We start from the raw sequence: 15,613 nt of genomic DNA on the forward strand, positions 1-15,613 counted from the left end.
ATCAGTTTTAAAGCTGTTTAAAGGGGCAATGAACCGTGCTTGTGTGTGGGGGAGTGGGGTCCAGGAGTGAGGGGCAGCAGCTCTTCTTCTCCTTGTGTTGCCAGCCAATGTTTCTTTATGCTGCTACATGTACAGTATGTATGGGCTTTAAACCCACTGTGATCCTAAAGATAATGGTGCCCTATGGCCTGTTTCTTTCTATGCAAAGAAACTATAGAACATGTGCTCTTTCAGTGTTTATATTATAGAGATTCACATATTAATCTCATCTCATCCATATTTCAAAAATATCCAGGATGTACAAAACAGTTCTATGTCTCCCTGCTGCCAGGGACATAGCCAAGGGTGGGGGGGTTGTTGGGGTCCGGACCCCCCCCCTTCCGTTAGAAAAATAAATGGTGTGTGCTGCTGCGCCACTGCACCCAAGCCCCAATATAATGGTGGCACTTAGTCTGGAACCCCTCTTCCTAAAATCCTGGCTACGTCCCTGCTGCTGCTTTCAGATACTAACCCAGTTATAACAAATAAAGTGGCTAAATTTTGTACAGCAGTGATTAAAATTCATTGGATGATGACTTGTACCACAGACTAGAATAATGAACGTCTAGATGGGTTTTGTAATCCTATGGAATATGTGTAGTTATATTTATTTAATGTCCGTCTTTGTGTCTGATTGTATTATGCCCTTCTCATGCTGATCTATGTCTGTAATAATGATCTTTGAGCTTTACATGTATTAGTTTTTAATCCCAATCTCCCCAGGAAACGTTCAAACATTGATGTTCTACCATGCACCCATAGCTTCACAAGAATGTATTATCTGGTCCAATGCTTCTTAAGCTATCTGATGGTGGGGGCAGCTTTCCTTTCTTTCTTTTTTTCTTTCTTTGTTTTGGTAATGTACTAGGGATTGATAGCATGTTTGGCCCATTTACTTCAACAACAGTATTTCTCTCTTTCCTGGAAACTCTCCATGGACCAGCAGCTGATGGCTCATTGTTTGGCACTGGTTCAGGGACTATCTCTTTGAGTGGCACTATTCTAATCTACTGAAACAGCACAAATATCACACAAAGGAGGCAGACAAAAGAGGAAGTCAGGGACACAACCCTCTCTCTGTCCAGCTATCTGCACTATGCAATGATGAACACACCATATTACATATTTACATCATCTGTGTGTATAGGTGTAGCATAAAAAAGAAATATTAAAGCTATATCTGGGATTTTGTCCTTATTTATGTTATTCATCACAACAATCATGTATGTGTTGTATGTAGAACATAATGCAAAAAAAAAGCCTAATCACCCTCAGATTTATTGGGAAGTTAGAAACTCTTAGAAGATGGTATGTAGCACCCTAAGTTAGTAAGTCAGGGTTTTGGTTAGCCTGATTGAAATTTTAATTGGGTATCTCTTGGGTAACAGCGACCTTGAATCCCACTTTGGGAGACAGGCAGGATATAAATCCCATAACTAAATGAATGAACAAACAAACTTTCATTTGAAGAATTTTAAAAACATAGCTATCAAAGGGATGTGGGGACAGTTACATTTAGATAAATAGTTCTGGGTCTTTCATTTATATCCATCCATTATCTCTCTATATCTCTATCTACATATATAAAACCATCTGGTCTTATATCAGTGGAATGCTATAGCTATTATTTCTGTACATGTCTATATCTACATGTGCAACCATCCAACTGACCTCCAGTTTAATCACAATATCTTGGATCCATGAACATAAGAAATCCTTCAATTCATAGAAGGAACTATAAATAAGCTGAGGTTTACAGCGAAGGAAGCAAAAGCAGAGATTTTCTTTTGATTTCCCCATTCCCTTGCAGCCACCTGCACCACCACCCACACTGTTCCAAAGACTCTCCCAGCCCACTGCAGCAGTTCTGCAGTATGAAGAAGGAATCAGCACAAATAATCTCCCTCTACTTTCACCAGCAGTAACTCGTGAAAACTCTAGATACAGACCAGTAGTGAGGGCCCTCTGAATGGGAGCAAGAAGCCAAAACTGAGGAATAACCAAATCCAAAGCTCTGCCTTCTTATACTGGCAGAATAACTAGGACAAGGATGCAAAAGCTGCAGCCCAGAGGGGTGCTTGGCCTGCATGTAAATCTACATTTAGCATCTTCAAAGCCTTAAGCATTTTTCCTATGGACTGCATGATCTCTGCTTAATTCTCTCCCACACACACATACAATATTGATTTCCAGATGATTTTATGTAAATTGCAGGTACCTGCACAATCACTGAGGGCAGAATGTACAATTCCTTCCTTGTCCCTAACTTTGCCTCTCACATATTGTTTAGAACAAAAAAATAACATTAGTTAGGGATGTAAACCCCTGACCATATGCCACTTTGAGTCACATATTGGGATAAATGCAGGATTCTAAATTGAATAAATAAACCAAATAAATAAATTTTCACATGTGAGAATGAATAATTAAGCAGTTTTTGCCCCGCTGGAGGAAAATGAATATTCTTGTGCAGTATTCTCCATGCATTCTCCCCACATTCCAATGTTGTGAAGGAATTCATCTATAGACAAAAAATGTATATTTTTGGTGGTTTTCTGCATAGGGCACCCATTTCTCTGTGCAGAAAATTGAGTTTTTTCTGCAGAGAGTAATTTCTCTGCAGAGTAATTCCTCCACAATACTAGAGGCCATTCAAATACCAGGAGAAAATTGTGCAAAATTCTTACTGGTGTATTGTTCTTCCTGCTGGGAAACCTGTTTTTTGACCCAGGAATTAATAATTACAAATATTCTTTCAATTCATAGTTTAGACTACATCTAATAAATACCAGACACAGGGACAAACAACAAGAGGGAGAGCATTATGTTCAGGTCAAGCTTTTATGTAGTTCTCAGAGGCAGCTGACTATTCCTTGCTGGAAACAGAATGGACAGTCACCAAAAATAAACAGTTCTATATATTTTTAAAAAGAGGTTGGTGAGGTATTACAAAATTTGAAGAAGCATAACTGCATTCCATTTCTCATATTAGTCCAGGCAGGGACGTAGCCAAGGGGGGGTTCTTGGGGTCCGGACCCCCCCTTCTGTTAGATAAAATGAATAGTGCATGCTGCCGCGCCGCCGCACCCAAGCCCCATTATAATGGTGGCACTTAGTCTGGACTCCCCCTTCCCAAAATCCTGGCTACGTCCCTGGTCCAGGAACTGTGAATTAGATTGATTTGCTTTAAAATGTGTGTTGGGGGGGGTTGCAAACCATCCTTCCTGTAAGATCTTATTTGGTGTTTTGCTCTTATATTTTTTAGAGATTAGCCTGCATGTCCTCCTGTATTAAAGAGTAGTTTAACACTTCAATGAAGAGATAGCCCAGAATCATGGTCCTTTCAACATAGTGCTCTTTATGATATGGTTGGCTAAAACATAAGAAAATAAATTATAATTCATATAGAATACTTAAGCACACTTAATTTTTAAAAATTCTGTCTGCATGCAAATAACTGGCAGTCTATACATTTCTCTTCTCAGACACACTGAAAGCAATACAAGAGACATTGCTTTTCCCTGTTGGAAAGTGAATGCCACTATTACCGTTCCATTTCAGCTAACTGCTAGCATTAGCTGTGCAAAACTGACCCATTAACTCGATGTCAGAAGTGACCATAATGATTATGAGTCTACAAACAGGTTTTCTGCTGCTTGTTCAAGGAAAATTGCATGAATGAAAATACTGTTAACCTGCCCATTCCAGGCTTTTCTGGCTGTCACACACTTTTAGCATCAGAAAGCCATGTGAACAATGTAGTTTGTATCTTAACTTCTGCCTAAAGAATAAATAATACAAAAAGAGCAAAAGTAATTCAACTTTATAAAGGTCACACACACACAAAAAGGTCGCTCATTAATATACTGGCCATATTTTTATCTGTTCAGATTATGTGCACACGTATGTGTGATTGGACAGTTAGGGAGCTTATTTCATTTGGGTTTACATGTATCAGATATCCAGTCTCTGAACAATTCACTGTTAAGCATCAGTCCAACTAGCAATATCTCCTTTGATTCTTGTTTTCTTAACAAATAAACAGTAAATACTTGCACTTGGGAGCTCACTGCTGACCCAGACTAAAGACTCTGATATTCTCCAATTCAGGGTCAAACTCTGCACATGTTACAGTGTTTAGTGTCAAAGGACTATGGAGAATATTAGGAACTGGAATGGTGGATGTTTACCATGGCTAGCTGTTTGTGCCTACAGTGCCTACAATGGCTAGGCTGGCACTATATTTTCTTCCTCTGAAATACAGCCTATAGCACCTGGTCTTCATTGGTACTCTCCCATCCCTAACCAGAGCTGACCCTGCTTAACTTCCAAGTTCAGATGAAATCTGGTGCCTTTAGAGTAATTAGTCCCTAGGCAGGCAGTAGCTGAAACCAAACATGATGCAAGTCAAAATGTGAGTGCTAGACATTGCACAAAGGAGTTTAAAACGAATACACAGTTAGCAGGTGTGTTAATATACCAGTGGCCTGAAATCTGATAATAGTTTTAAATTCTGGCATGGAAGAGGGCTCTTGCTTCCACTTGAAAAGAAAAGATTGGTGTCTTGTTTATATGTATGCCTCACCCTTCACACAAGGGGCTAACAATGAAACACACAAAAGTGAAGCAGTTCCAGTTCTGAGTGAGGTCCTTCAGTTACATTAGAAGATAACGTTATGTTCCCGCTTCCTCCTTTCCCTTGCCCCTCTGAGACTCTGAGATGTGGAATTGGGGGTGTGAAATTAAAGGGAAAGAAGGGGAAAGTCCTAATTCAGGAATAAGAAGGGAAAACAACTACAATATACAAAATTATCATTTGTTTCAGTTAAAATTTCATCAGGCCAAACAAAGCAATCCATGTGTCCTACAACAAATTTGAGAAATCAGGAGCAAAGAATCACTATGCAACAAAAATGGAAGCCTGTAAACATACATACAAGCCTCACCTAACTTATAGGTGGACAACAGGCTACCTGCCTGATTCACTTCTCTGTGGCCTCATCTGCATAGGCCAAAAGGCCCATTCCCTCCCCATTCGCCATTTCTGGCATCATCTTCTTTGGATGATGCACATCCCAAACCCCAGTTCAGGTGTGAGCTGTCTGGACAACATTCTGCACCAGAACCAGGGTATAAAAACCATACAGCACATTTTAAAAATACATCTGTTCTTCCAGATCTTCCAGGAACCCTCTATTCCCATGCCATGGTAGCTGCTGAGCCATCTGGCATATCAACCACCAGTGCAGCTTGCTCATTCTGAAGTCAGAACAAGGTACCCAATCATGTACTCATTGCTGGACGCATAATTCTGACCTCAGAAGTGAGCAACCTAAAGCAATGGCAGACATGGTGGGTGGCTCAGTGGGATGTCCATGCAAACAGTGGCTATAGCAGAGGAATAGAGGGTAAGGTACCAGAGGAGGATCAAGACAGCTGGGGCGGCAAGGTACGTCATAGACAAAGCTTCTGTGGCAATTGCTTATAACCATTTTTTTATAATATTTTAACTGCCAACCTAAACAAGATAAATAAAATGTTAGGTTTGGCAATGTTTTAAACAGAGGAAAAGTGTGCAGCAAACAAATACACTATCAAATTCTAGTATTTCTGTGACCCTCTACTATCTAAATGGAAATCAGTTTAAAGTATTAAAGTCCCTATGGTACTTTTCAAAAGCAAAAGAAGAAAAAGCTTGCTTGTTTGCTTGTTTTGATTAACAAGACTACATGTGAAAGGGATCTAGGAGTCCTAATAGACCACAAGTTGAACATGACTCAACAATATCATTCAAGAGCTAAAAAAGCCAATGTGATTCTAAGATGGGGTACAGACGGCAGAAAAAGGACACCCTGACAGGCGCAGCCAGAGGAGAAAGGGGCCACTCGGCCCCTTTGTCCCTGGCTTTGTTCCCCCAGCAGTCTAGTTGCCATGGGAATGCGGCACCCTCTCAGAAGGAGCTCTGTTTCGGAGCTCCTTCTTGCACCGGAAATAAGGCATCCTAAGCGCCCTCCAGTGGCGCGATGACGTCAGGTGCATAACAGTCCATTTGGATGCGGTATGTGAGTGATAGCATCATCACGTGCTGCATATGGACAGTGCCATGCCAAGATGGTGCCCTCCATATGTAATAGGGCTGGGGAGCGTGAGGTTGCTGTGCGCTCCCCAGCCCTACCTTTGGCCCCACCATGGTGCTTTCACACCGTCTATACTGGGCCAAAGTTACATTAATAGAAGTACAGTGCTAGACTGAGGGAAGTGGTAGTGCCACTCTAGTCAGCTTTGGTCAGGCTCCACCTGGAATACATGTCCAGTTCTAGGCGTCACAATTCAAAAAGGATGTTGAGAAATTGGAGCATGCCCAAAAGAGGACAACCAAAATTGTGAAGGGTCTGGAAACCATGCCTTATGAGGAGTGACTTAAGAAACTGGATATATTTAGTCTGGAAAAAATAAGGTTAAGAGGTGATATGATAGCCCTATTTAAATAGTTGAAGGGCTGACAGATTGAGGGTAGGGCAAGCTTGTTTTCTCTGGTCCAGAGAATAGGACACAGCAACTACAGGAAAACAGATCCCACCTAAACATTGTGATGAACTTTGTGACAGTAAGAGCTGTAGGACAATGGAACACACTCCTTGGAGATTGGTGAAGTCTCCTTCCTTGGAAGTTTTTAAACAGAGGCTGGATAACCATCTGTCAGGATGTGCTTTGATTCTGTGTTCCTGCATGGCAGAATTGAGTTAGACTGGATGGCCCTTGAAGAGTCAGAATGGGTAGAGAGCCAGTGTAGTGTGGTGGTTTGAGTGTTGGACCAGGACTTGAGAAGACCAGAGTTTTAATCCTATTCAACCTACTAAAGCCTACAGGCTGACCATGAGCAAGTCCTGCACTGTCAGCCTTACAGGAAAGCAGTAGCAAACCCAGACTGATGATAAATTGGGGCACAAAAGTCCTATGAAACTGAGAGGACTACCATAGGACGTGAAGGCACCTATCAACAACAAAGTGTGCAGAGTCTAATATGAGCTATCATCACCATGTCCTGATTAAAATATTTCTCCCAAGCTAGTTCCTTCCTCAAATTTCCCCAGATGTAGCATACTCTCCAACATTTCACAGATAAAAACCAGGACACGTGAGGCCAAGCAACAGCAGAGTGTGGTCAAGATAGCAAAAATTATTATTGAGGAAGAACACACAAGCTGGGAGATTGTGCAGCAGTTTGCTTTTGCCTGAACCTAGAGGGAAAGTCAAAATTATGCCCCCTCTTCTCTTCTGCTTTTGCTGAGTAATTGAGTACTAACTAATTTTGCAGTTCAAATTCAGTCTGTAGCAACTACAATAAGCTGTGAGGATAATGGGGGAAAGTGGGAGGGGGAGAGAGAAACTTGGACATTTTAAAATTATTAGAAAAAGTTGGATGGCTGAGGATAAATCAATATTGTCCCTGTTAATTTGGGACAGATTGGATGGTATAGTATAGTGGTAGGCATTTAAATTAAAGGAGGAAAGCTTCACGGTTTCTTTTTCTTTAACAAGAATAAAGTATCTGACAGTGAAAGTGTAAGCAAGCCTTTTTTACCTATGTGCAGTGCACCAAATAAGATGGCATCTCATACATTTTCAAGGATAGCTTGCAAAGTTACTTTTAGAAGGTTCTTTTAACATTCAAGGCCTCTGACTACAGTTGTTACTTACTTTGTAGTTGAAAATAAATAGTTACTTTTCCATTTCTCAATTATTACCTTTTAATTCCTTAAAAAAAACATAACTGTGCATGAGGCACAGGATGAGACAGCACCTAAAAATGTAATTGCCCTCCTCTGCCATGTACGGAAGGCACACACCTTGAAGCAAAAGCAACTTTAACTGTTACATTTCATTGCCAAAGGACCAACAATGTTCGCCATCAGGTTACGTAAGTAATGTAATTTAGTTATGCCTTCATGATGGTGAAGGGAACACTATCTGAGAGACTTTAGGGCTGAAGGGCACGGTATAAATACCATAAATAAATAAATAAATAAATAAATAGCTAGCAATGCTTTAATTGCAACTAATAGAACAAAATGACTAAGTGATTCTGGGAGCTGTAGTTCAAAAAAGTAACTTTTCTGACTGTGGTAACTTGTTACCCTCAGCTAAAATGGTCAGCTGTGTATTACCCAGTATAACTAATGCAATGTGTCCTTTGCCCCCCAGTTTGATACTAATGGCAAAAACAAGCTTTAGGCCAGCAGCATGTTTGATGCAACCTTTGCCAGTGCCCAGCGTATCCAAATCACTTAACTTCCAAACTTCAAGAGACTGCCTTTGTCAGTGGAATCACTGAGAGATCAATGTAAATATAATTCTGGTATGTTAAAGGAAATCTGACCCTCATGTGGCCTGTATTTCATGCACCAATGAATTTGTTTCACTTACTTTTTCCTCTTGTATTGTCTCTCCCAAAGCATAAAATGAAATTAGATTCAGGGTCAGGAGCTCAGATACAAACTTGAAAACTTACCCAAACATAAAAATGTGTATCCCTGTATGTCTTCAGTCAGTAAGAATAAGGATATAATATGATAAACTAATAAATTAATTCAAAAACCTGCAAGTGTACATTTTTAGAGAGATACAGTTTCTCAGTATTCAGGTTTGATTTCTGCAGAGAGGAATGACTTAAAAATAAGAAAATGATTTAAAATTTCTGTGGGGGAAGACAAAAATTGCCCAGAGAAGGACCCAAAAAAGTAATGAGAATACTTATCAATAAGTAAACATTTAATAAGTAAATTTATTCATTGAAAAAAAAGGTAACTATGGTGGGATACAGACCGCCCATTTGGGACGGCCTGTACCTGCCCCTTTCCCTGATGGATCAGGGCCTGAGTTGCCACAACGGCAGCCCCTGAGGCCCTGATACGCCGCTTTTACAGGCTGCATGGAAGCAACAAAAAAGCTGCTTCCCCACGGCCTGGAAAGGGGTGTCCTTGGGGCTTCATGCCCCAAGGACACCCCGACAGCAGCGGGGTGTAAAGACCATGTAAAGACTGTGCCAGCGACACAAACGAAGGAAGGAGCTCCGAAATGGACCTCCTTCCAACGCTGCTGAAAGGGCGCCACAGGTGCCCTGCAGCAGCGCCAAGACATAACGGCCGCACCACACCGTTTGGACGCAACGTGGCCGTTATGTCAAAATGGCGGCACCCATGTAGAAAGGGCGCCGCTATTTTGACATCCTGGTGGCGTAGTAGGTTTGCGGGGCATCTGGAAAGGATGCCCTGAGGCAACCCTAGTATGTCGCCAGGACGTACTTAAAGGCCCGTTTAAATCACGCCTATGCTATCCATCTTTGCATTTACTATGTAACTGAACTGTATCACATTACTTGTACTACATTATGAAGTCGAAGGCTTTCATGGCCGGCATCCATAGTTTTTTGTGGGTTTTTCGGGCCATGTGGCCCTGTTCTAGAAGAGTTTCTTCCTGATGTTTCGCCAGCATCTGTGGTTGGCATCTTCAGAGAATGCTTGCCTGGAAAAGTTGGGTATATATACTGTGTGAGCCTGGGAATGCAGGAATTGATTTGCATGTGGATTGTTCTGTTGCTGATGGCAGGCTGTCATCAGAGTGTTCTGCAGACAGAATTACCATAATCCCTAATGACAAGCATATGGAAATTAATGCATCCCCATAACTTCAGGCTTCCACACACACACACACCCGCCATTCGTTAGATACATATAACATGGTTGAAAATGCCTTTCACGTTGTCAGATACTTTTCCCAAGTAAAATATTCATTTTGCAGATTCCCCTTTTATGCAATTCACATGTTATTGCTTCCTCAGTGTTTGGATTGGTTTTAGCAGAGGGAGATTTATCCTTGTTTTTATCAAATCCTAAAATGGGGCTATCTATATTTACTTTTGATTGGGCCTCATTCTGTTCATTTCCTATTTCATCAATAGGTTTTCCTTTTCCCCTTTGCTTTCTTTCTTTTGTGCAATTTGCCTTGACCCTTTTGTTATCAACTGTTGTAACATAGGACCACATTAGGTGGTTTGTTACACTTGCTGTGTTTTTGTTGGATTTACCATTCTTTTTTTGGCTTCTGGTGGAAACCATCTTTAAGCCTGTCACAGAGACTAATCCCACCAGGTGGCACTGGGGGGATAGAACAACTTTTTGATCTTCCTGTAGTTTACTTGCCCTTTGGTTATGATGACTAATTAATTCCAAGTCTAAAATTATTTCCAGACTATTACTAGTCTGCAGATATAAATTTTGAATTATTTTTTTTAAAAAAATAAAAAATTAAATTAAATTAAAAGGAGAGGTAAATAAAATTAATGCTCCTAAATATCACTTTATGAATGATCCTTTAAAATATAAGACCATTAAGAATTAAGGGGCTGTTCTCTACTCACTAATGGTGTGGATTGGTGTCGGAAGCTGCCTTACACCTGGCCGTCCACACTGTTATTAGGGGCAGCATTGCAAGAGAAAGAGAAAGTGAAATACCGGGAGAACCACCTCTCCAACATCTATGATAAGTAAATGAAAATAAGCTGTGAATGCCAATTTACCAAAACCACCAAGAATCCTATCTCTGACCGCTTCTAGCCTGATAACAATTATACTCTGATGACAGAAAAAGGTCTCACCCAGCGAGGCTATAAAGTCCCAGGGCTCTCAGGAGAGGTGGTCACAGGCGTGTTCCAAGGCCAAACGCCCGGCCTCCCAGTCTTTACTCCTGCTGGTCACTTGCCGTGTTCCTGGCTCTATAGGGACAGCGCCGCCTCTTCAAGCTCCAGGCTCTGGGGTAAAGGAGTTCTCAGGAGTGCCCAGGGCCAAACACCCTAGCTCCTCTTCCGCCGCCATGTTTCAAAGACCATACTGCCTCCGCTGGGTCCTAGTTGCAGGGCAGAAGGAGGGGATGGTTCAGGGCATGTCTGGGGCCAAACTCCCTTGCTCCACTTCCACCTCCACACACCAGGAGCTGGTGTTACCTGGAGGCTTTTATGGTCCTGGGCCAGTCTCTTCAGGGACCATGCCGCCTCCGCTGGGTCCCAGCCAGGCTGCTTCCACTTGGCGTCTGGAGTCAAGGAAATGGAATTCTGGGAAGGTTATGAAGCCTTGCCTCGGTCTCACTGCAGCTGTGCTGTCTTGAGAGCCAGAGAGGTGGAGGGGGGTAGAAAGGGAGTCTCACCCAGCCAGGCTGCTTCCACTTGGTGTCTGGAGATTCAGTTTTCACTGAAATTAAATATTCTGTAAACTAAGAAGTGATGGACTAAATACCCTAAAGGCATCAGATTCTGTCTGATCTTGTAAGCTAAGTAGTGTGAGCCCTAGTAAGTATTTGGATGGAAGACTGCCAATGAAGACTAGGTGCTGTAGGCTGTATTTCAGAGGAAGGAATTGGCAAAACCACCTCTGAGTATTCCTTCCCTAAGACAAACCCTATGAAAAATTCATGAAGTCGCTATAAGTCAACAGGCAACTTGAAAGCAGAAACACACACACACAAGCCAGGAAACTGCAAAAGTCCAAGATACTAAAAAAACTCTTTTTTCATTTCAGCCTACAAGGAGAAGATGAAGGAGCTCTCTATGCTCTCTTTGATCTGTTCCTGTTTTTACCCGGAACCTCGTAACATAAACATATACACATATGATGGTAAGTAACATTCAGTGAATAACATTCTCTTTAGCAAAGTATTGTTTGGGCTACCCTGACAGATGTCCCCTTTGGCTCTCAGATCTTCTAATTGATATTTTGTTAGGAAATTTAACACTCTTTTCTCTCTATTAGATCATAACTGCCCTACAAGTTATCACAGTAAATGTTTGAGCTTATTATTGTCCCAATACAAGCTAATTCATCCCAAATGGAATCTGTTTGTCTATATAATAATACAAAAACACGTTGCCTTCTGCTTGGCAACTCTCTTAAATTATTTTAATTCATTGCAAAAACTTCAGTATACTAATTATAAATTATGGTTTCATCTTATCAGAGTTTCCATATGATTATCTTCCAGTTCAGCACATGGTCATTCAGAATATGGAAAAGTGACTTTTTTGGAATATAACTCCATATTGTTTCTAGTTTTCTCCCCTCATTACAGATGATCTATTGTTTCTTTTACAGTTCCATTATTGATCCATTATGTTTAGTTTATATATTTTGACTTTACCTCTACAGATATGGAAGTTAAACATATCAACAAACGTGCTTCTGGCCAAGCTTTCGAACTGATCTTAAAGCCTCCTTCTCCAGTCTCAGAAGCACCACGAACTTTAGCCTCTCCAAAGAAGAAAGATTTATCCCTTGAGGAGATCCAGAAAAAGCTGGAAGCTGCAGAGGAAAGGAGAAAGGTATCTAACCACTTACTTTAGAAGCGAAGCCAATAAGAATGGGGGAGGAGTGGAACCAGTCAGTATTCTTGCTACCAACACTATTAGCTTCAAAAATGGTTGTGTATCTCTTACAAGCTCTATATTACCTATTCTATTAACTCTATGTTGGAAAAGATACAATTCTCTACAATGTTTTCCTGAATTTTCAATTATGTTAATGGGGACTCCATTAAAATTTGGACTCAACCCCAGAGCAGATTTGCCAGCTCACTCACACGGAAGCCTCCAACCATCACTGGACACCTCTTTCCTACTCTGGCAATGAACATAAACTATTCATTTTCATACTCTTATTTCAGTCATACACTTCATATTCTTCTGCTGCTTACTAACAGATCTTAGATATTATGTTGGAACTCTGCTGGTGCACTATGCTGGCCTGCTTACACTGTGTAGGTGGTGGCTGGAGGGAAAAGGTCATGGATAGAATGGCCATAAAGGAAGTAAGGCATAACAGAAACAAGCTTCTCAAATCTGATAGATTTTGTCTGCCTTCCCTCACTACCACCTGGAAAAAGTATGTCCGTTAGCATAATGCACCAACAGGATTCTGTCCATTAGAAATTAAATATTAGTGTATAGGTAGGTTCTGAAAAATAACTAATAATGGTAAAGATTAGCCACACTCTGGGATCATTCCCACTTACATTTAAACTGATGTGTGATTTGCCTTTGCTCCATGTTGCTAAATCGATTCCAAAAGGCTCGTCGTTCCCACTATGAAAGTGGGTCTTTTCATTATCCCCTTGTAATCGCTTCTTTTTTGGCACGATTGTCATCCCGACTAGTTTGCACAACTTCAAAATGCATGTCAATCATCTGTGCATCATCAGTGATTTAAGTGGCAGCCTGGGCAACCTGAATTAGGATCTATCTATCTATCTATCTATCTATCTATCTATCTATCTATCTAATTCATAGAAGATTTGATTGATTGATTTTGCAATTACTTGCAATCAGTGAGGCAAGTAGTTGCAAAACCAATCATTAAAATCTTCTATAATTTTTTTTAAAAAAATCATGCACCCATAGGTCAGACCACAAGCACAAAGCCAGCAATGTGGGGGGGGGGAGTTTGGGGTGGATCTATCAAAAACTGAGAAGAGATGGTAAACACCTCTCTGCCATTAGTCCCTCCCCTCCAGAATGATGCGAGTCAGATCAGTCATTCCCACTTGTTGAACACACTTCAGAATCAATTATTTTCAAAAGAACTGCAAGGAAACTAGTGTCTGGAAAAAACAGGTGTTTTGCGTTTGCCTTGTTTTATTGCCACAGAAATCAATCAAAGTAGGATCGGAACCAGTTTCAAATAGGAACAATGGTCATATACCCCGATCAGTGATTCACTTTAAATCATAGTGGGAATGTGCCCTCTGTTAGTTCAGACAAAATGGCAAACTGTGTTTAATCAATATATATATATATATATATATATATATATATATATATATGCCAGAGGAGGAAAGGGAATGAGAGGAACATGCAAGCCAAGCTTAACCAAACCTGCATCAGCTCACTACTTTGCATTTTTATCCTGCTCGCAACATGATTAAAAACCATATATAAAGACACACTAGGTTGTAATGTTAAAATACAATTAAAGAGATGCTTATGTTAGGACAGCAGGTAAATAAAAAAAAGTCTTAAAAGACATTAGGAAAACAAAAGATAAAGTACAGCATCCTCCCATTAAAAGCCCCTTTCTCAGCAGCCAGTCACTTGCCAACAATCTGCTTGACTTAAAACAGTCTTTGCTTGCCATAAAGTACAAGTGATATCATCCTTATAATTACTTCTTTGGCAAGCAGTAAGAAAAGAAGAAGGCAGATGGAATGATTCAATCAAGGATGCCACAGCCTTGAGCTTGCAAGACCTGAGTAGGGCTGATGATGACTGGGCTTGCTGGATGTCTCTCACTTGTAGGGCCACCATAAACCTGACTTGATAGCTGATAACAACAACAAAATCAAATCAGTTCTTTGACATCTGATATGTTCATATAATATGTTGTCTTTTGTCACTCAACAAATCCCATCTCTAGGATGGCACAATATTTTTGTTTTTTGTCCTGCTTTGAATGGTTGATCCCATGTTGAGGCAATGCCAGTTAAATATAGTGATCTTCACACTGGTATATTATTCTGCCACCCCTCTCCTTTTTCAGGCATCATAGTTATGAAAATAATTCCTCCAAATCCAAAAGCACAGTGACCAAAGAAATGTGTATGCTACTTCCTGAGGATGAATAACAGAATTAACAGGATGATATCTGTCTAATAACAGAGCTCCAAATATTAGCTACTACTGAAAGGGAAACTAACCAATACCAGCTTCCAAGGTCTTAAAGCCCAAGATCAAGTTGCACAGTAGAATCTTCTGTAATCAGGACATTAATATGAAAATTAGATTCCAAAGGGAGGCATATTCCTAATCGTTTTAGGATTAAGGCACAAAAATTAGATGTGATCCTGCTAATGGATTTGCATTTGTGTGAAATATAATTGGGTAAGTCCCTGCTGTTTAACATCCCATGGAATGGAGGATAATTATCACTCTTTTAAAGATTCATGCTGTCAGCTATTCACCGAATACCATGAATCTTGTACTGGTTAATGTCATTTACCAGAATGATTCTGTGAAAAAGAGACTCCCACGCAGTCATAGCCAAAAGTCTTCCTTAATACAGGAACTGGGCAGCCTCTCCCCATTCTCCTTTTCTGGTCTGTGAATGTTATATGCTAAACAAAACAAGACATTAAAACAAGGCAGTGTGGGGAAGGCAGGAAGTCTGCCTCCTCCTTAACAGCAAATTAAAAATACTAGAAGAGTATTCTAATATCCACATTAATCTCCTTTTCCTCTAAGTTCAAGGATCTCAAAATGATAAAGCATATCTAAAGAAAAAGAAATGTGAAATCTTTCCCAGTGACATAGAAATGATCTGTGGTCATTCTGTTTGTTTTGTTAATGTACAACTGTAACCCTGCTTTTGCACTGACCTCTAACTTTCATCAGTAGCTGTTCCAGGTCTTTGTTATTTTCTGCTGGTAATATGCTGCCATCTGCATATCATAAATTGTTGGTGTTCCTTCCCCCAGTTTTACTCCATATCTAATCCTACTTTTTTGCATAATATGATTTATGTATAACTTAAAGAGA

General features: G+C 40.5%; 1 protein-coding gene across 1 annotated transcript in view; it reads left to right on the forward strand.

Annotated features, from left to right (window-relative positions):
- Positions 1 to 15,613, forward strand: part of STMN2 (stathmin 2) — a 42,128-nt gene that overhangs the window by 18,571 nt on the left and 7,944 nt on the right. The window contains exons 2-3 of the mRNA XM_089517512.1: positions 11,613 to 11,708; positions 12,237 to 12,409. Of these exons, the coding sequence (XP_089373638.1) occupies positions 11,613 to 11,708; positions 12,237 to 12,409 (269 nt within the window). The remainder of the gene's footprint in view (positions 1 to 11,612; positions 11,709 to 12,236; positions 12,410 to 15,613) is intronic.

This window comes from Sceloporus occidentalis, unplaced genomic scaffold, assembly GCF_023333645.1.
Source record: "Sceloporus occidentalis isolate IW3139 unplaced genomic scaffold, rSceOcc1.0.p SCAF_3, whole genome shotgun sequence".
NCBI classification, from domain to species: domain Eukaryota; kingdom Metazoa; phylum Chordata; class Lepidosauria; order Squamata; family Phrynosomatidae; genus Sceloporus; species Sceloporus occidentalis.